Source organism: Prionailurus bengalensis, chromosome A2, assembly GCF_016509475.1.
Source record: "Prionailurus bengalensis isolate Pbe53 chromosome A2, Fcat_Pben_1.1_paternal_pri, whole genome shotgun sequence".
Lineage (NCBI taxonomy): Eukaryota > Metazoa > Chordata > Mammalia > Carnivora > Felidae > Prionailurus > Prionailurus bengalensis.
Genome location: NC_057348.1, coordinates 114,850,466 through 114,871,662, shown reverse-complemented (window position 1 = coordinate 114,871,662; position 21,197 = coordinate 114,850,466). Strand labels below are relative to the sequence as shown.

General features: G+C 38.5%; 1 protein-coding gene across 2 annotated transcripts; it reads right to left on the bottom strand.

The window, feature by feature from the left end:
- Positions 1-3,135: 3,135 nt before the first annotated feature.
- On the bottom strand, positions 3,136-20,901 carry NUP42 (nucleoporin 42). Of its 2 annotated transcripts, none has more exons than XM_043589082.1 (7): positions 20,708-20,901; positions 18,294-18,522; positions 15,334-15,428; positions 8,758-8,834; positions 7,931-8,017; positions 5,318-5,402; positions 3,136-4,100 (listed from the first exon to the last, which is right to left on the bottom strand). In XM_043589082.1, the coding sequence occupies exons 1-7, from the start codon at positions 20,817-20,819 to the stop codon at positions 3,532-3,534; spliced, it is 1,254 nt and encodes a 417-aa protein (XP_043445017.1). In that variant the 5' UTR covers positions 20,820-20,901; the 3' UTR covers positions 3,136-3,531. The 2 variants fall into 2 exon arrangements, with proteins under 2 accessions (XP_043445017.1, XP_043445018.1); XM_043589083.1 differs by lacking the exon at positions 20,708-20,901 and adding an exon at positions 20,166-20,260.
- Between the last annotated feature and the right edge of the window lie 296 nt (positions 20,902-21,197).

Here is a 21,197-nt window from a genome sequence, read left to right as displayed (position 1 = left end):
GACTCTTACCTTACACCATATATATAAATTTAAACAGATTAAATACCTAAATGTAAGACCTAGAACTATATAATTCCTAGATTAAAACATAGGAAAAATCTTCATGACACTGGAGTTGGCAATGGTCTCTTGAATATGATACCAAAAGCACAGACAACAGAAGCAAAAATAGACAAATGGGACTACATCAAATGAAAAAACTTCCATCTGTCCAAGGAAACAATCAAGAGAGTGAAAAGGCAATCTATGAAATAAGAGAAAATATCTGTAAATCATATATCTGATAAAGGGTTAATATACAGACTATATAGAGAATTTCTACAACTCAAGAAGAAGACAGATAACTGGATTAAAAAATTGGCAAAGGACTTAAATAGACGTTTCTCCAAAGAAAATATACAGATGGCCAAGAAGCAACTGAAAAGATGCTCAATATCACAAATCACAAGAAAATGCAAATCAGAACAACAATAAGATATCACCTCACACCCATTAGGATGGCTACTATCAAAACAAGAAAATAAGTGTTGGAGAGGATGTGGAGAAATTGGAACTCTGCTGGGAATGTACAATGGTGCAGCTGCTGTGAAAAGTGGTGTAGAGGTTCCTCAACACACTAAACATAAGAGTTGCATTGACTTATCAATTCCCCATCTAGAAATATATCCAGAAGAATTTAAAGCAGGATCTCAATGAGATATTTGCACACCCGTGTTCACTGCAGCATTATTACAGTAGTTTCCATTGGGTGGAAGCAACCCAAATCCCATCAACAGATGAATGGTTAAAGAAAATGCGGTTCATACAAACAATGGGATAGTTTCAAGTGTGGCAAGATGAAAGAGATCTAGAGATCTGTTACACAACAATGTGAATGTTGTACACACCACCTAACACTACTATACACTTAAAAATAGTTAAGATGATAAATTTAATATTGTGAATTTTTTTTTACAGTAATAAATCTGAGCTATTATGAACTTTCAGGCTTTCCTCTCCCTATGAATATACAATTTCCCCCTAAAATGGACCACATTATACATACTATTTTATAATAGGCTTTTGTCCATTGACTACAGAAGAAAGTCTTTTCCAAGTTATTCTCTATCTTTTAGGTCATTTAAGTTTATTTGAGAGAGACAGAGACAGAGGGGGATGGGAGAGAGAAAGGGAGAGAGAGAATCCCGAGCAGGTTCTGCACTGTCAGCGCAGAGCCCCATGCAGGGCATGAACTTATGAAACTGTGAGATCATGACCTGAGCTGAAACCGAGAGTCGGATGCTTAGCCAACTGAGCCACCCAAGCACCCCTCTTTTAGGCCATTTAGAAAGGCTGTCTAGTATTGTTGGACACTAGACTGAATTATTTTATTCTTATGAATAATACTGTGTAGCTAAATCATGTTATGCCTTTTGAACAGTGATAATCTCAGCTTTTTTTCTCTCCTTTTCTAATCAGCTCTCAGCTATTAGACTTCTAATCTGTGATCAGACAACCAAGCTGGTTAAATAAGTTTACTTGTAATAAAACCTTATTTGCAATTCTGTAATTTGCTCCCATCCTGGGTAAACAGGGACAGCCATTGCAGCAGCTGTGAAGGGAGGTGGATTTTGCTTTTTTGGGGGTGTACCTTCCAGTTAGACCAGCTCACCCAGAATTGGTTCCTGCCTTACTGAATAAATCTAGATGGTAGCACATGCTCTTGGGGTTGCTTTTTCCCTTCCACTCGCTCTCAGGGTCTTGAAATTCAATCTACCTGGCCACCACCTCATTGGTACCTGTTTCTATTTTCTGAAGCACTGCTGCCTCTTAGCCAGGTCTAAGCTGGCCTTCTTTGACTCCTGATACTGGCATGCACGCACACTGCTGGTTTCTACTGTGTAAACATCTTTGCTTTAGTTCCTCACAGTTAAGTAACCCATAGCACTTCTTTGTGCTTTTTGACAGCAGCACTGTTTGACAACCTTGAGTCTCATTAAGTTCACCACACCGTGTGTGGGGGGTGGGGGAGGTGAGCACGTGTGCGTGAAAGCACATAAAATACACTTCAGCAATTACAACAGAACTCCCAAATCACATATTACTGAGTAGTGTATATGCAACTAGATAGGCCCGTTTCCTAAATTTGCTTGTAGAATCTCATGAAACACTTGGTAAAAGACACATCCTCAGGTCTAGCCCTGTGGATATGTATTATTCTGGATATATAATTTAACAAATACCTCAGGTAATCCTTCTCATCAGGCAAATTAAGAAACAGTAGACCCTTAACCTGCATCCTCAGAGCCTCCAGGACACTGGGAAGTTCAGCTGGGACCCATGGGAGACTGGTAAGTCTGGTAGCACAGGGTTCATTCTATTAGGGTAGGAAATTCCTGGCGTCATCTGTAAGTTGGAATAAACATTGAAAAGTCTTTAGAGCTTGAGGCCAAAGCAGAAACTTAGGATCTATTTACCATTTCTACACCAAGAATGGTTCCAAACATATACCCCTTGGCTATAGATTCTATCCCAAATTTTGGGTTTCCAGAAGTGTTAGCTGGGAGTCATATAGTTCTTTGAAAGAAGTAACAACTGGATCCTCTGAGGACTGAATGCTTTGCATATGTGCTAAAATCATTTGGGGTGCCTTTTATTAGGTAAGATTCTGTTTTCACTTATATCAGCTCAACACCAGATCTATGTCAGGTAACTGCTCTTGTAGTGCTAGCTATGTCCTTCTGGAGGCTTGAGGGAGGAGCACAGAACTCTGATACATATGCCTCAACTCATGACAAGTCTTTGGCTTCTTGTGTCAACTGTACATAAGAGATAGAAGCATTCCTCTCTCAATCTAAGGACACAGGGAGACCCAACATGTATGAGAATTCTAAGAGAAGCTCACTAGAGCTGGTGAATCTTGACCCCACCACAGACACTATTTATTCACATGAGACCACAATTTCCATTTCTCTTACAATCCTGGGCCCATTTAAGAATTTGCCTAAAACTGATGAAGAATACTCAAATAGGGGCCCATGAGAAAGTTAAAACTGAGGGGGAAACAAAATTATGAGGGGAAAATGTCTCCACAGACCTGAAAAATACATTTTTGCCCTTTAAAAACTTATTTCTCTTTAAGAGAATTTTAACATAAAGGAAAGTGATGTTACTGATGTTTATTTGGTAAATAAGCTACATATTTAAGCATTTTTTTCCCCAATGGCTTTAGGAAAGATCTCCTTCCTAAAAAAAAATGTTTACAGGTAAACCTTTAAAGGGTATGACAGTAAAGTGATGTAGAATTCAGTGCACACTGACAGTTTTTCCAGTTCCATTCATAATTAAAGTAAAAAAAAAAAACCTCTTGAGTATTTTTTATGAAAAAAATACTGAATTTCAAAACCCCTGAAGTTACTATTGAAAGCTTATATTCCTTAAACGTATATATGTACATATATACGTATATATTTGAACCACTCAGAGAAATTATATATGAACCACTCAAAACAACTTTAAGAGCTGTTCTTTTCTGTATTTAAAATTGTCCTTTCAAATATTTAGAAGTTCCACAGGTGGTGGCTTTAATGGAATTTTTCCCAGAGTAAATTTCTTGGATTGAAACTGCTCCAGTTCTTCTGCTGTTAGTTGATCCTTGGGTGTGAATAACACATTATCTGTTGTGATGCTGCCATTTGAGACTGGTAAAGAGGTGGATATGCTGCTATTTCCAAAGGTGTCACTGGATGACTTGGAAAAAGCACTGTGAGAATGTGAGCCTAGATTACCAAAACCAGCCACAGAATTGCCACTTCCAAAGGCTGGGGCTCCAACAGAGCCTGCTGCCATGGAAGCTGGAAATCCTGAAAATCCAGGTGATCCAAAACCGGAAGCTGCAGGACTTTTAAAAGAAAATGAAGCAGCAGATGTGATTGCAGGTTTCCCAAATCCAAACGTTGGAGTGGAAGCAGTGATGGCAGAACTGGCAGGGGGTGCGGCTCCAAACGCTGGAGTATTCCCAAACACAGAAGGACTTCCAGAAGCGGCAGAGGCAAATCCAGAGCTTGGTTTAAAACTAAAATTCTGAGCATTAGCACTGCTGCTGTTATGCACTGGAAAACCTACAAAAACCAGAAAAAGTTAAAAATAACCTATGATAAGTCAGAAAATGTAACCATATTAACCACCCCTCCTTTTTTTCTTATTTCTGCCATGTTTGAATGTTGAGAAGCTTTATTGGAAAAAGTGAAAAGAAGAAGCTAAAACAAACCCATTAAAACCCTGTCGTCCTGTCTTTCTGCTGTGCTGATCTCATTTGTACCATGATTATCCACACTCATGGAAACAGCTTTGAGAAACCTCTGGGATTAGGAGGTAGACTTTCGCTTTCTGTGCTCGTGTGCCCCAAGTAAATCAGCTATATCCATTATCAAAGAAGTAACTCTTTCCTCAGCTATATTCTTTTATTTAAAAATTTTTTAATTTAAAAAGATATTTACTTTGGGGAGGGGGGACAGAGAAAGAGACAGAGAGACAGAGATGGAGAGAGAGAATCCCAAGCAGGCCCCATGCTGTCAGTGCAGAGACAAACGCAGGATGTGATCTCACCAACCGCAAGATCACGACCTGAGCCAAAACCAAGAGTCAGATGCTTAACCGACTGAGTCACCCAGGCGCGCCAGCTATATTCTTTTAAGCAAATATAGAGTGGTCACTTCATCTCAGTTTTCTCCTGTATAGATTCTCAAGCCCCTTCCAGCTCTCAACTAAGATGAATATGATGAAATCATACTCTAATAATCGACATCTCTAGTTTTTGCCTAAATTTTTCCTGAGTTGCCATTTTTTGCATACTTTTTATGACAGTTGAAACCCTCAGTCCTAATTTGCATTTTTATTTGTCTCTAAGAACCATTGTTCACCTGTGTCCTAACTTAAAAAATCTGTCCTTTAAACTAAAAAAAACCCCAAAACAAAAAGTGACACAGTATTGCCACATCAGACAATACTATGCTGTTATACACAGTGAAAAGAAGGTCCTCAATTGTGGTGCTGCTACAACAGTTACTATGTATTCCTATAAAACTTTTGAAAAAACTCCTAAAATACACTTTGAAAGCTTGAGCCATAGGGTCTTTCAAAAAACATGCTCCATCTGACCTCCATTTCACAAATGACTGATGAGCCAAATTCTTTGAAACTCCATTATGGAAGACGGTAGAATCTGTAATGCAATGGTAATTTAATGTCCCTTAACACACCTTCAGACTTTATGATCTGAAACCTCTAAAATCCTGTTTCCAAAATGGATAAAGTCTTGCATCACTTTATCATTTACCTGGTGGCCCAAATGTTATTCCTTGCATACTGCCAAATCCAAATGTAGCTGCTGCTTGATTTACTCCACCCTTTACATCTGAGAGCTGTAAAAAAAAAAAAAAAAAAAAAAAAAGCAGGCAAATAATAAATTAGTTGATGAATAATTCTCAATTCGCAGCCAAATTAAATTTTAAAAATGTGCACTTACCAGGCGCATGGGTGGCTCAGTTGGTTGAGCATCCGACTTCAGCTCAGGTCATGATCTCATGTTCTGTGAGTTTGAGCACCGCATTGGGTTCTGTGTGAACAGCTAGCTCAGAGCCTGAAGCCTGCTTGGGCCTGTGTCTCCCTCTCTCTCTGTGCACCGCCCCCCGCAACTCTCTCTCAAAAATGAAAAAACGTTAAAAAAAATTTTTTTAAATGTGCACTTAAAAATGTTTACCATAGAAAAATGCCCACAATATGAATACGCATAGGAAAAAATGGACTAATTTTAATGAGTTAAGAGCAACTCATGAATTATGAGTGATGAATTATGGGTGATTTTAATTTTACTTATGCTTCTAAAATATTTTCTAAATTTCTTCAATGAATTTATATTAAAATCAGAAAAAAAAATTAATAATACATTTTAATGACCAGGTTGATTATCAAAAAATCTAGACTTCAGGCAAAGGGCCTTTGGAGGCTACCTAGTCTACTTATTCTGATGCCTGAACTGAATTGATTCACAATTACATAATTAAAAACTTACTACTAAAATCGATTGAACATTTCCTATTCCTTGAAAATACTTTATGTTCTTACTATTTTCTACTCTAGAAATGTCTTTCATCTCTGCATAGTGAAATCTCAATCTCCCTTTCTTTTATTTTATTTTTAAGTTTTATTTATTTAAGTGATCTCTACACCCAATGTAGGTTCAAACTCATGACCCTGAGATCAAGAGTCGGATGCTCTACTGACTGAGCCAGCCAGGCACTCCTTTAAAATCCCTTTCAAGGAACTTTTCCCTTACTCCTTACCTCCAAGAAGTTTTTCCTAACTAACTCAAACAGATATAATTTCTCTTATTTGGAAGCCTCAATAGCATTTTCTAAAAATCAATTTCATTGAGGTATAGTTTATACGCAATAAAATGCATCCATCGTATATATGTATTTCAGTGAGTTTTGACAAACTTCTAGTCACCACCACAATCAAGATTTAGAACATTTCCATCACCTCTAAAAGTTCCCTTGTGTTTTTTTCAGTCAACTCTCTCCCGAATGCTAGGTACAGGGAAGAACTCATCTCCTATCACTATAGATGAGGTTTGTTTTCTTTAGTGTTTCATATAAACGGAATCACATAGTATGTACTTTTTTTTTTTTGGTCCAGCTTCTCTCCTTCAGTGTAATATTCATTAACAGGTAAACAGATAAACATATATTCATACACTGGATTAAAAGAATAAAGAATGAACTACTCATATATGCTAAGCCCACTGTGGGTGGGGCTGTCCAAGATCTTAACCTATGGAGGGGCACCTAGAAAAGTGGCAAAGAGCAAGGAACGTCTAACCCTGAGGGTAGTTGTGTAGTTCTTTGGACTCAGTTATCCCCTTTACATCAGTAATGGTGATGGTGGCTACCTCTCATGTACGGACAGAATCCTTCAAGAAGTCCTACTAAACTTAAATGGCATTATAACAACTAAACGGTGGAGAAATTAGCTTACACAAGAGTCTGTTTAGGAAGTACATATTTAAGAAAGGGGTGGAGCACTGCAACTGTCACACAGTCATTTACTAAGTTAGGCAGTGACAACCATCATATCCTTTTTAGAAGGTAGAAATACAAATCGTCTGGGAAACGCTAAATATCTTATTTCAAAATAAGGTCCTTAAGAAGTTTTTTTTTTTTTTTTTAAATTTTTCTTTTCAACATTTATTTATTTTTGGGACAGAGAGAGACAGCATGAACAGGGGAGGGGCAGAGAGAGAGGGAGACACAGAATCGGAAACAGGTTCCAGGCTCTGAGCCATCAGCCCAGAGCCCGACGCAGGGCTCGAACTCACGGGCCACGAGATCGTGACCTGGCTGAAGTCGGACGCTTAACCGACTGCGCCACCCAGGCGCCCCGGGCGTTAAGAAGTTTTAATGGGAATAGAAACATCATAACTTTATTGACCAAGATAATGAATATGCTATAGTCAGGATCATGTATCTTTGGAGACAAGTGGGTATACATCTACTAAAGGCATTTCTATATAGGTCAGGGAATAGATGGTGAGTGTTTTCCAGTCACAAAAGCAAACAGTAGTCTAAATGTGTATTCAGATCATTTTTCAAAGCAATTTCTTTGCAAATGCTAATAACCTGGTATATTTGAATTTATGTAACATTTTCAAAACTAGACTACTTAAGTCAAAAACTTTACCCTAAGGAAAGCAAAGTTACCTGTACTTTTCTGACTGAGGAACAGAGAGAAAGCAATTTTCTGTGTGATTTTAAATGATACAATCCTGAGAATGTGTATCATAATTCTTGACAGAAAACTTTAGCTTTGCTTTCTAAATCCGAAGTGAAATTCTCTGCAAAAAAAGTAATAGCTAAGACACTTCCCTGTAGAAAACTTTCCCAATACTCACCGAAGCTATGTTAGCCGATGTATTTAGATTTTTCAGTTCATTTACTCTGTTTCTCCACTGATTTATTAACTGTTGGAGGGAATTCAGCTAAAGAGAGAAGACAGAAAAATAATCAGTCAATTCTGAGTGTTTAAGTTAGTCTCTCTAACTTCATGTCTTTATTTGCTAAAATCACAAGTTTAGAAAACATTTTTATGGCCCATTACTCGTACAATTTGCCCAAGATGTTCCAGCTATAGTTTCCTCCCTGTTCTCCAAAACCTTGTGTCACCTGGTTTAGAATTTCAAGTAATGTGGCAGCACAGAGGTAGTTATATCTGGATGGGAACAAACATGTATACTAGTTGAAATGCATGATCATGACCGTAGACAACACAAAAATACACTTTATGTCATTTCTTTTAAGCACTAACTTATTGAAGTCCAGCTTTTTTATTTTTTGATATCGCATATGTGAGAATGTTAATCCGTACCACAGACTGTGTCTTATTTCACTGCTTTTCTAGAATTCATCATGGTGTCTGTACCTAATAGATGCTCCATAAGTGTCAAATGATGAAAGGGTCTGACTTCTATGACTGATCACTGGATAATTTGCAAGAAAAATAGTGACATTCCTAGTTATATAGTCAAAATATATTATTACCATTTTAGATAACCAACCAATTTCAAAGAAAGTAATTTAGAAAATAAAAATAGCCTTGTCTTGAGAAAAATTATTAGACCTCATCCACTTTGCCAGTATACAAGCAAGCCACTACAAACAGAAAAGACTATAATTAACAGCTAATCTGGTATTAAGGTAGATGAATAGGAAACAAACTTACATAACTCTGTAAGTTATTGCTGGTTAAGTAGTTATGGTATTCAAGCCTCAATTCCTCTGGTGAAATGTCTGTAAAACCTGAAGTGAGGAATCAATTGGAATCTTTAAAATAAATACCAGTACTTTTGATAGTATAGTAAAGCTAGAAGTCCTAGACAAGAATATATGCTAATGTTGATCATAAGAAAATTTTCATAATCATAAGGAAAAATTTCAAAGCCTATATGTTTAATAAAGTATAAGATTAAAATATAGTTGTATATTTGATCTTTAAAGGGGGAAATTTTCTAAAGATAAATGGAGTGTAAGGAATAATACAAGAGTTAACTACATATACATTCAAATTTCTGTCTAAAATAATATTCTGTATGCCAGAAACTATAATAAGCAAAATTAAAAGGCAAATGGAAAACAGTAACTTTAACATATATGACAGGAAAAGAGCTAATGTCAATGTGTAAACAGCACTTACAAATCCATAGGACAAACAAATAGGAGCAAACATAAGAAACAGGCAATTCACAAAAAAATTCAAATAGCCAGTAAGTAAGTGAAATAAAAAAGTTCAGTTTAGGGGCGCCTAGGGGGCTCAGTCAGATGAGCATCCGACTCTTGGTTTCTGCTCAGGTCATGATCTCAATTGGTAAGTTTGGGCCCCACATAGGGCTCTGTGCTAACAGTGTGGAGCCTGCTTGGGATTCTCTCTCTCCCTCTCTCTGCCCTTCCCTGACTTGCTCTCTTTGTCCCTCTCTCAAAATAAATGACTAACTTAAAAAAAAAATTCTTTAAAAAAAAAGTTCAATTTAAAAATACAACTTAAAATACAGATAAGATACTTTACTTAATGGCAAAAATTAAAAATGGATGGTATTTATTGTTAGTAAGGGTGTGGTAAAATTGACATTCTCGTAAATTGCCTTTAAGGGAACCAGAAAGGCACTTTTCTAGGAGGAAAATTGTCAGTACGTGTCAAATGCCTTAAATATGTTTGTACCTTCTGTCCTTAATAGAATTTCTAGGATTTAACCTCAGAAAATAATCAGACCTATAATCAAAGAGTTTTATGTATGAAGGTGTTCATTCTAGTATTTTTAGTAATAGAGACAAACTGAAAACAACAAAGTAGAATACAAAACTAGATTATGGTCCTAATTATATATCTACAAACAGTAAATATGGTTGTGTGTGCATATTTTGAAAGGAATAATCTGAAATATTATAGTTATCTTTGTGACACCAGGTGATCTTTATTTTATTTATGTATTTCTGTGTTTTTCAAGTTTTCTATGGCAACAGCTGTAAATTTATAATTAGGAAACTTTTTAAGAAAGGAAAAACAACATTCAGGATATTTCCTACAGAGAATTACTTGTAACCCTGATATCATTAACTCCATGGACTTCTACACCCCAGAATAAAGAAAAGACTAAATGTTCAAATTAGAACCTTGGATTCCCTCTAACAACTTGTCGTTATACCATCTTTAATAACTGTTCAGGACAAAAAACCTAGGAATCTCCTTGTATTTATCTCTTTCCCCACATCTAATTAATCAGCATCCTGCCAGTTCTAATTCCAAAACGCACTACGAATTTGACCAATTCTGTTTCCACTGCTAGTGATTCTAACCTAGTCAGTCACCAGCATTTGTCTCCTAACTCATCTCCTTGCCACTATTTTAGTTTTCACCCCACAGCACTCCCTACAGACCACTTCTTTCATACAACAGTCCGACTGAGTTTTTTCTAATTAGATCATGTCCTTCTGCTTAAAGCTCCACATGGCTGTCCTGTACAGTTAGTCCAACATGATCTGGCTCTTGGCTGACGCTATGGCCTTATGTCCTATTACTCTTTCTCTCATTCACTCTCCTCCAGGGGTTCTGGCCTCACTTGTCTTCAAACTTGCCAATCTTGTTCCTACAAGGGTCTATGCACTAGCTATTCCTACTGCCAGGAATGCTTTCCCCAAATCTTCCCATAAGAGACACCTTCTTCTCACTTAGGACTCCGCTCCAATCCTGCTTTGTAAGAATGGATAACTTACTCTAAAGAAACACTGTCCCTCCAGTTACTTTATCCTCCTTCCAGCTGTTCCTCATCTGAACCACAGAACACAGAAAATTATCTGAGTGACTATTTTCACAGTTATCCCAAGGGGGTAAAAAAGCAGTATCATTTTAGATGCATAGAGAGTTAATTCATTACAACTGATGTCTAAGAACAGTTCTCCAACTTTTTGGTCTCAAAACCCATTTATATTCTTAAAAATCATTAACAATGCCAAAGAGCTTTTGCTTATATAGGTTATAATATACATATTTACCATATTTAAAATGAAAAATAAGAAATAATAGAACATACTTATTAATTCACATAAAAATAAGAAACCAATTACATATCAACATAAATGAAAAAACTATTTTTCAAGCAAAAAATAAAAATTTAGTGAGATGAGTGGCACTGTTTTATGTTTGTAAATGTTTTTTTGCATACTTTAATGTAAAAATATTTTATTGCTAAAAAATGCTAACCCTCTTCTGAGCTTTCAGTGAGTCATCATCTCTTTGCTGATGGAGGGTCTGTTTGTACATTTTTTTAATGTTTGGTTTTAAGAGAAGACTGCTGGATTATTATATCTACTTCTACACTCAGTCTGTTGCAATATACTACCTGGCTGAAGTGTATGAAGAAAATCTGTTCTAACACAGATAGGGAGTTGGGAAGGAGGACTTTAATAATCTTTTCAGGTAATTGTGGTGTTAGGTTCTTACAAGTTTAGCTATAATGTAAATTTAAGCCTTAATATTAATTAACTTTTTGTATTATTATATTAAATCCAGTGGTTTATCTTGTGCTTAGAATGAATTTTTCAGCCATGCATGTTTTTATAACATGGTACATTGTCATTTAGAAACTACTGGTTCATTGAGTCATCTAGAACTTTCAAATATTGCCACATGCCATTTTACAATATCAAAAAACTCTTAATTGTTAATGTCACTGTCCATCTCATCAGAAGAGACTTAAAGAGATATTTAAGTCATCAAGCTGACAGTGGCAGAAAACAGTTTTCCATAATTCTAATTCTCACATGAAAGTTGAATTTTGTCACTGGCAATAAACAGTTGTTTTCTTTGAAGCAACAAACTCATTCCATTTGTTTTTTTAGAAAATGCTGCCAAATTCCTAAGTCTAGATAACCATAGCTGTCAGCCATTCTTTCAAGTAAAAACGGTCTATGGAAAAAGTGGCTGGTTCAGCTCACAACTCAAAGGATCACTCGTGTCTTCCCTCAAGGAAGATAACCATCATATCTGAGTACGTGGCAGAAGCATTTCATGTGTGCCTCTCATTTTGTCACACAGATTAAAAAAAGTGTGCATACAGGACACCTGGGTGGCTCAGTCAGTTGAGCATCTGACTTTTGATTTCAGCTCGGGTCATGATCCCAGGGTCATGGGATGGAGCCCCGCATGCTGCTCAGTGCTGAGTGTGGAGCCTGCTTGATTTGTTCTCTCTCTGTCTCTGTCTCTCTCTCTAAAAATAGTGTGGGGTGCCTGGGTGGCTCAGTTGGTTAAGTGACTAACTTCGGCTCAGGTCATGATCTTGCAGTTCATGAGCTTAAGCCCCACGTTGGGTTCTGTGCTCACAGCTTGGAGCCTGGAGCCTGCTTCAGATTCTGTGTCTCCCCCTCTGTCTCTGCCCCTGCCCCACTCACATTCTGTCTCTCTCTCTCTCTCAAAAATAAATAAACATTAAAAAAAAATTTTTTTTAAGGTGTACACTCAAGGGTCGTGATTAATAAAATCAGTATTTTTACCTCTTCATCAAAAACTTTAAGTGAAAATGGCATTAAAAAGTTTTTTTTTATTGGGGTGCCTGGCTGGCTTGGTCAGAAGAGCATGTGACTTTTGACCTCAGGGTCCGGAGTTCAAGTCCCATGTTAGGTGTAGAGATTACTTATAAAAATTAAAAAAAAAATTTTTTTTATTGACTACTGTAGTCTGCTAGTACAGTTATGTTGCCTCTGCCTTGATTCATGCTAAGATACAAGGAGTTTGACCCATCAATGCTTTTGCACCAACAGTGCAAATGTCAACAGAGTGAAATGGCAATTAATGTCTTGGTATTATTATGAAAATATTTTTGAATTTGTAGAGCCTTTCGAAAAATTTTTAAAATTTATTTTTATTTTTTTTAAAAGTTTATTTTTGGGAGAGAGAGAGAGAGTGCAGGGAAGGGGCAGAGAGAGAGAGAGAGCGCAAGGGAGGATCTGAAGTGGGCTCCATGCTGACACAGAGAGCCTAATGCGGGGCTTGAACTCACATACCTTGAGATCATGACCTGAGCCAAAGTCGGACGCTTAACCGACTGAGCCACCCAGGCGCTCCTGTAGAGGCTTTTTAAAAAAAGTTTGACAGAAAGCATGTGTGTGCGCACTCAAGTACAAGTGAGAAGGGGAGGGGCAGGGGGAGAAGGAGAGAGAGAATCTCAAGCAGGCTCTATGCTGTCAGCACAGAGCCCACTGTGGGGCTGGATCTCACAAACTGTGAGATCATAACCTGAGCCCAAATCAACAGTTGGACGCTCAACTGACTGAGCCACCTAGGCACCCCAAATTTGTACAACCTTTAAAAGGGTCTCAGGAATAGGGCTGCCAGATTTAGCAAATAATACAGGATGCCCAGGGGTGTCTGGGTGGCTCAGTTGATTGTTTGACTTCGGCTCAGGTCATGATCTCACAGTTCGAGAGTTCAAAGCCTGCACTGGGCTCCCTGCTGTCAACGCAGAGTCCACTTCAGATCCTCTGTCCTCACCACCCCTACCTCTCCCCCGTGCACAAGCACTCTCTCTCTCTCTCTCTCTCTCAAAATAAACATTAAAAAAAACGCAGGATGCCCAGTTAAATCTCAATGTCAGATATATAACAAATACTTTTTTAGTATAAGTATGTCCTAAATATTACATGGGATTTCATATACTAAAAATATTTTTTGTTTACCTAAATAAAAAAGAATTTAAATTTAACCGAGTGTCCCATATTTTATCTGGCAATCCTACGTAGGAATCTATATTCCACAGTTTGAGAACCATTGCTTTAGGGCATTAGACATTAGGTTTAATTCCAAACTGATTAAAAAAGGTTCAGTACTTCTTTATTTTCTTTATAGAAAACACTATCTAAAACTATCTGATTTATTTGTATTATTTACTGTCTCCCTCCCTCAAGAACATAAGCTTTGTAAGCATGGGAGCTTGTCTATCCTGCTCATCACTATATTCTTAGAACTTAGAATAGGGCCTGGCACAAAGGAAATTCAGTAAATATTTTGTTGAACAGCTGAGTGAATAAATAACTAAGGACTGGTGTGACAAATGCTCAGAGGGAATAAGCAGGCAGAGCTGAGACAGAGTAGGGATCCCAGAGTTCTGAGGGATTGCAGGGGCCCTCATCTGCAAGGTACTTGCTATTTACTCAACAGCACAGAGGGCCCAGGACCACCCAAAATAGGATTAGAAAAGTGTGGTGCTCTAGGTTTGAGTTCAGAAAGGGCTTAGGTACTACGCACAAAAGAAAACAGGGAGGAAAAAGGGTATTCTAAAGAAATGCTATCCCTGTAGCCAAGCTAAAGCTATTTACCTTCACATGCTATCTCCAGAATAGGTCTCAACATGCTTTACAAAAAATAACTATCTTTGGAAGGAAATACAGGGAAGGGAGAAGAGAATCAGGCAGCCAAGGCCTTAATGACAAAAAGGATGTGAATCTTATTAAAATTTTTTTTTTTTAATGTTTTTATTTATTTTTGGGACAGAGAGAGACAGAGCATGAACGGGGGAGGGGCAGAGAGAGAGGGAGACACAGAATCGGAAACAGGCTCCAGGTTCTGAGCCATCAGCCCAGAGCCCGACGCGGGGCTCGAACTCACGGACCGCGAGATCGTGACCTGGCTGAAGTCGGACGCTTAACCGACTGCGCCACCCAGGCGCCCCATGGATGTGAATCTTCTATTCACTGTTAGCAGCTAAGAGTTTTGAAAGTTGTACCTATAGGGAACCAAGAAGGCAGAGACTCTTTGGGGGCTTACAGAATTGGAATTGGGGTGGGTCCTGATTTCACTATTTTCCTATGAGAACTACATACTTTAAAAAAAACTGTATCTTCTTTTAATTTTTTTTAATGTTTATTTATTTTTGACAGAAAGATACAGAGCATGAGCGGGGGAGGGGCAGAGAGAGAGGGAGACAAAGAATCCGAAGCAGGTTCCAGGCTCTGAACTGTCAGCACAGACCCCGACGCGGGGCTCGAACTCACAGACCATGAGATCAGGACCGGTCATAATCATGACCGGATGCTCAACCGACTGAGCCACCCAGGCGCCCCCTCAAAAAACTGTATCTTCTAATCTCTATCTCTGAATTATGAAGTTCCGCCAGAAAAATGGAATACTTTAAACAATGTCTAAACTCTCCTAACTGTAGCTAAGTTTGAGATTAGTTTATTAAGCATGACCTTCGTTTTAGAAACTAAGAGTTATAAAACACAATTTATAAACATACAATTTCTCAATTACCTGAAATATTAGGCTTCTTTTTCACTGGCGAATAAACAGAAAACATCCACTGCCCTGATGATTCCCAAACTTCCATATCTTTTATAATTCCTTCTCTGGAAAAAAAAGAGAAAAGGAACTTTTTAATCTGCTTGTTAAAATTTATTGTTTATAATTTTCAATGACTCAAATTTTAAATTATAGTAAACATATAATTTCAGATTTTTTCAATTGTATTTTCTGAAGAGTATTCTTTAAAGCAGAATTTATAGAATAAGAACTATATTTCATGATTTTAAGTATTGTAATATTGGGGTGCCTGGGTGGCTCAGTTGGTTGAACATCTGACTCTTGGTTTGGGTCAGGTCATTATCCCAGAGTTGTGGGATTGAGCTGTGTTGGACTCCACACTGAGTGGGGAGCCTGCTTGGGATCCTCTATCTCTGTCTCATCCCCTCCCTGTACCCCTCTCCTTAGCTCGAGAGCTCTTTAAAATAAAAAAAATTAGGGGCGCCTGGGTGGATCAGTCAGTGAAAGGTCTGACTGCAGCTCAGGCTATGATCTTGTGGTTCTTGGGTTCAAGCCCTGCATCGGGCTCTGTGCTGACAGCTCAGAGCCTGGAGCCTGCTTTAGATTTTGTGACTCCCTCTCTCTCTGCCCCTCCCCACTCATACTCTGTCTCTCTCTCTCTCTCTCTCTCTCTCTCTCTCTCAAAAATGAATAAACATTAAAAATGAAAATAGGGGGCACCTGCATGGCTCAGTCAGTTAAGCAGCCAACTTCAGCTCAGGTCATGATCTCATGGCTCGTGAGCTTAAGCCCTGCGTTGGCCTCTGTGCTGGCAACTCAGAGCCGGGAGCCTGCTCAGATTGTGTCTGCCTCTCTCCCTGCCCCTCTCCTGCTCAAACTCTGTGTCTCTCTCTCAACAATAAATAAATATTAAAAAATAATTTTAAAAAATTAAAACAAAAAAATATAATACCAAAAAAGTTTATAGTTTTGGTTTTCTAGTAAGCTGAACCATTAACCAATACATTTATTAAGTGAGAACTATCCAACTATACATATTTAAAGAACTAAAATACAATAAGATATACAATACTAACTTTAATCTTTCTTTGTTATCATAAACATCAACGGCCATTTAACTGGAAAAAGACACAAAGCACCATATGAGTAATACAGAACCATGACATTTTAATTTTATGTATGTATGTATGTATGTATGTATGTATGTATTTGAAGTTTATTTATTTACTTTGAAAGAGAGAGAGAATGAGCAGAGGACGGGCAGAAACTCTGAGAGGGAAAGACAGAATCCCAAATAGGCTCTGTGCCATCAGTGAGGAGCCGATGTAGGCCTCAAACTCACGAACTGTTAGATTATGACCTGAGCTCAAACCTAGAGTCAGACACTTAACTGACCAAGGCATTCAGATGTCCCTTTATTTAATTTGTTAAAAAAAAAATTTTTTTTAAGTAAGCTTCAAGCACAGCGGGGAGCCCAATGCAGGGCTTGAACTCACTACCCTGAGATCAAGACCTGAACTGGGATCAAATCAGACACTTTAGCCACGTAAAGCCAGCCAGGCACCCAGAACCTTAAACTTTTTAAAGTGGGCAGGATTTGGGGCGCCTGGGTGGCTCAGTCAGTTAAGCGGCCAACTTTGGCTCAGGTCATGATCTCGCGGTCTGTGACTTTGAGCCCCGCATCAGGCTCTGCTGACAGCTCGGAGCCTGGAGCCTGTTTCGGATTCTGTGTCTCCCTCTCTCTGACCCTCCCCCGTTCATGCTCTCTCTCTGACTCAAAAATAAATAAATGTTTAAAAAAATTAAAAAAAATAATAAAGTGGGCAGGATTTTAGAGACCATTTTGTTTAATTCTCATATTTTGCAGAATGGAAAACAGACCCATGTCCATATAGTTATTTTATTGGCAAAGGTGTGGACAGATTTGACTCTAAATTAAATGTTTCCCTCCACTATCCAAAAAGCTACAATTAATAAAATTTTAGCTATCACAGAATTTTAAATAATTTTTAAATTATTTTACAACATCAAATATAGGAAGGAAGGCTTTGTTTGCTCTTTTACCTTTAAAAAATCAATTGTATGTAGTACATGGCTCAAAATGTTCACCACTTGTTCTAATTTATTATGGGAAATAAAAGACTAACAAGTATATTTAAGTTCTGTCCTCAAGTGGGGAGCTGAGGCAACAGTTACAGAGAGTCAGGGAATATTTTGGCACCAGTCATACATTCTACCATGATCAAGAAATCATAAGGAATATACTCCACAGTAATGAAGGAAATCAAATGAAATCAGTTTCAATGGGGTAGGTGAAATAAAAATTTTAGAAAGAAAAATGCCAGATGTTGTAAGTACCACCAAGATTACAAATAGCTTAAATTACCTCATACTTTGCAAAGACCTCATAATTTGCAACAAATTTAAACAGAACTACTTTAGAAAGATATTCACAATATAGTGTTAGCCATAGAAAAGTGGGGAAAAAAATTAGCCCTGAGAGTCACTGTACTGGTATGGTAAGGTGACCAATATTTTTTTTAATTTTTACTTTAGAGAGAGAGAGTGTGTAAGTCAGGGAAAGGGAGAGAGGGAGAGAGAGAGAGAGATACAGAGAGAGAGAGAGAATCTCAAGCAGGCTCCACAGCATGGAGCCTGATGTGGGGCTCAGTCCCATGACCCTGGAATCATGACCTGAGCTGAAATCCAGTTGGATGATCAACTGACTGAGCCACCCAGGTGCTCCAAGGTAGTACATTTTTAAATGAAATAAAGTCTACTGTGACATATGCAAAATAGTTATCTCTGAGTAATAGGATCATGGGTGCTTTTTCTTCTTTTTGCTTATTCTGATTTTTTAATAATGTATTACTTCTTTTTTAAAGACAGTATTATAGGTACTTTTGAAAAAAATAAGCAAATGGGTAGTTTTTCTGAAGGCTTCCACTTACAGAAGTTTCTTTTCATCTTTCTGCTCATCAGAGCTGGGTGAAGCAAATGGATTCTGGGATAGTCCAAACCCCCTGTTCCTGCTATTTGAAGCTCCAGAATCCGAAGAACTGAAAGATGGCTTTTCTTGATCTCTGCTGCCCCCCCATGGTGTGGATTTGGAGAAGCTGGATGGCTGGATAACACTCGAGTATCTCTGGCTGGAGGGATTCCATCCACGTCTGTTACTACCTGAAAACAAACAAAACAATTTTATTGGCAACTCCTTTTTTAAAACTCTAAAAATTTAATTACATTTTGTCTTATTATGTGCAGACATTATGCAAAGATTTAAGAAGCATATTTCCACTCATTTTAAATCACAAAATCCTTCATTTTTGATTTATATATTTACTTGTAACCAACACATCATGTAATGGTCTAGTGGCATTTTTTGTTTGTTTGCTTAAAAAGGTTGAGAGGCCTGTAAATCCACAGAAAAATAATGATATATTACTAAGTTAAGATGATATAAGCTTATTAAATAAATAATTGCTTGATAATGGATTTAGGATCTATCTTAAACCATAAGCTCCTTCAGGATAAAAAGTTCTGTCTTTACCATTTTTTGCTCTCCTACTGGGCCCTTAGCAGTAAAGTCTGAAAAATGAACAATGTATTAAAGAGTTTGTTGAATATAAAAAATTAGATCCTACCCTCTGTCCTTGAATAGATGCTTAAATCTATTTGACTCCATCTTCCCTCTGGGAAAACACCATCACCCACCTCTCTTTCATAGGGAGATTATAATTTACATGTGAATAAAATGCATTGAGTTCTATTATGAGCAGATTCTAATATTTCATAATTATTGAAATGAGCCAAGAGGACTCTCTCCTCTCTCTGTATTTAAAAAAATCTTCTCACTTAAAGTACCTCATTTACTCATCACTTCCTAGTGGGGGCCAAGATAATTCACCTTGTTTTTGACTGAATTAGGAGATATGCCATGAAATATATTAAAAACTGGAGTGATGGGAGATATATTCCTTCTTGAAAATTCATCTCCCATTTCTAAAACTACTTAGTAAAACCAATGAGAAAAAGGAGCAGATTGCTGGGCCAGATTCCTCATGTAAGGGTTAATGGTATTTTATTTTTCTGAAGTTTCAAATCCTTTGGGGGATGACACCCTGAAGAAATTCATTCTTTCTTTTGTATATAGCTTTTGGCCTTCACTTATTAATTCTAGAAGCATTCCTTTCTGGGAACTAAATACACTGTTTACTTAATGAGTTTCATTTACACTTTCTTCAACCATTAATCCATTCAACATTTATTTTTTAATTACTACATTTAGAGTGAGTCTTCAAAGAATGTCAAATATTAAGTGGTTTTTCTAGGAAATACACTCACATTTATCAAACCCCGAGTCATAATTTTTGGTTTGGAATATTCACTAGACTAATGGTGGGTGATGCAAAAGGACTGTCTCCAAGACGAGGAGGGATCAGACGTGAAACCACAATGCAACATGAAGAGTTGGATGAACAGTCCCACAAGAGGGAAGGGAAGGAAGAGTTGGAGAGGTGGTCAGCATCTTGTGACACCGTCAATCCTTAGAAAATAAAACCTAACTATTCATCTGAACTTTAAAACTTTGCATTGTAATATGGTTTCCTTTTTGTTCCCTCCTCATCTTGAACACCATCCTTTCACATCATCCACGATTGGCTTAAATATTCCCAAAACTTTGACAATCACTAAGGCCCAGATAGTAGGTCAACGCGGTCCTCCACCCCCCTTCCCTCATAACTCACAGTTCTTAACTGGGCATCCCATCCTTCTAATTTTACCCCCAATGTTATGAACATGTACATTCACCTGGGGTATACCTTTGTAGCTATTATTAGATTTTGAAAGGAGTTTGCAACTTCTCCAAAGTTAAGAATCCAGGTTCTGACCCCAGTTGCTAGCCTCTCTCTGGAAAAAAGTTTGGTAAAAATTATATTTAAGGTGACAAGGGAAAAAAATAAAGTACTCAGAAGGGTAGTAAAGCAAGGAGGCATCTGGGTCGACCTACACCAATTCTCCGGACCATTACCACCCACAGACAAGGTAGCTTTCCGCGTACTCCCGACCTAAAAACTCATTGTTTCCCATTAGTAACAAAGGCCAAGTCCCTGTCTTCATCCCCTCAACAAAAAACAACCCAGGGACTAATAAGCTAATAAAAGCGTCGGAGAGAACCTGAACCCAGCCCGGTGGGCGGGGCTGAAGAGGGAACGACACGAGCAACTCAGCGTCACCGGACTGGTGCACAGCGCGGCAAAGCCTAGTGGCGGGCCTCACGCCTGACGCCCTTTCCCAACCGGACGAGCCCCGGGCCAGGCCTTCCCCTAGTCGGCTACCGGCGTAGGACCGGGGAGAACGTCACCTGAGGGTTGTTGCTGCCGTCCCCCGCCCGCACCCCCGGCGCCGGGATGTTCGTTCCAGCACCGGTCTCCAAAGCGGCACCGGCCTTGAAGGAAGAATTGACAAATGGTCATAGCGACGGCGTCGCCCACGGAACGGTCTTCAGGCGGCACCCTCAGCAGAAGGAGAGCCCAATGCAACCACAGGTCCCACCCCGCTACCGTGATGTCATCTTCTCGCGCCCCTTTCTCTCTTGTCCCGCCCTGGGATGAGAGGCGTGGGTTTTACCCAATAGGGTTTGAGAAGAACGGGGCGGCCCCCACTCACAGAGCTTGTCTTGGGAAAGCGGAATGTTTGGATGGTTAACGCGGAGAAAGAGGCGTGTTTGCTCGTGGTACTAGGCCTCCGACTTTAAGGGAGGTTTGAGGGTCGGAAATGAGAAGAAAGCAGGTTAAGGAAACATCTTCAGCAAGGCCCTGGAGGACAGGAGTACTTGTAGTTTGAGAGACCGA

Excerpts from the sequence above, each read along its gene's own strand:
- NUP42 (XM_043589082.1), bottom strand. The coding sequence starts at position 20,819 with ATGACCATTTGTCAATTCTTCCTTCAAGGCCGGTGCCGCTTTGGAGAC. Across the intron at positions 15,429-18,293 it reads AAAGATGAAAAGAAACTTCT|AGAAGGAATTATAAAAGATA; the intron begins GTAAGTGGAAGC and ends TTTTTTTTCCAG. Across the intron at positions 8,835-15,333 it reads AAAGAAGCCTAATATTTCAG|GTTTTACAGACATTTCACCA; the intron begins GTAATTGAGAAA and ends TCCTCACTTCAG.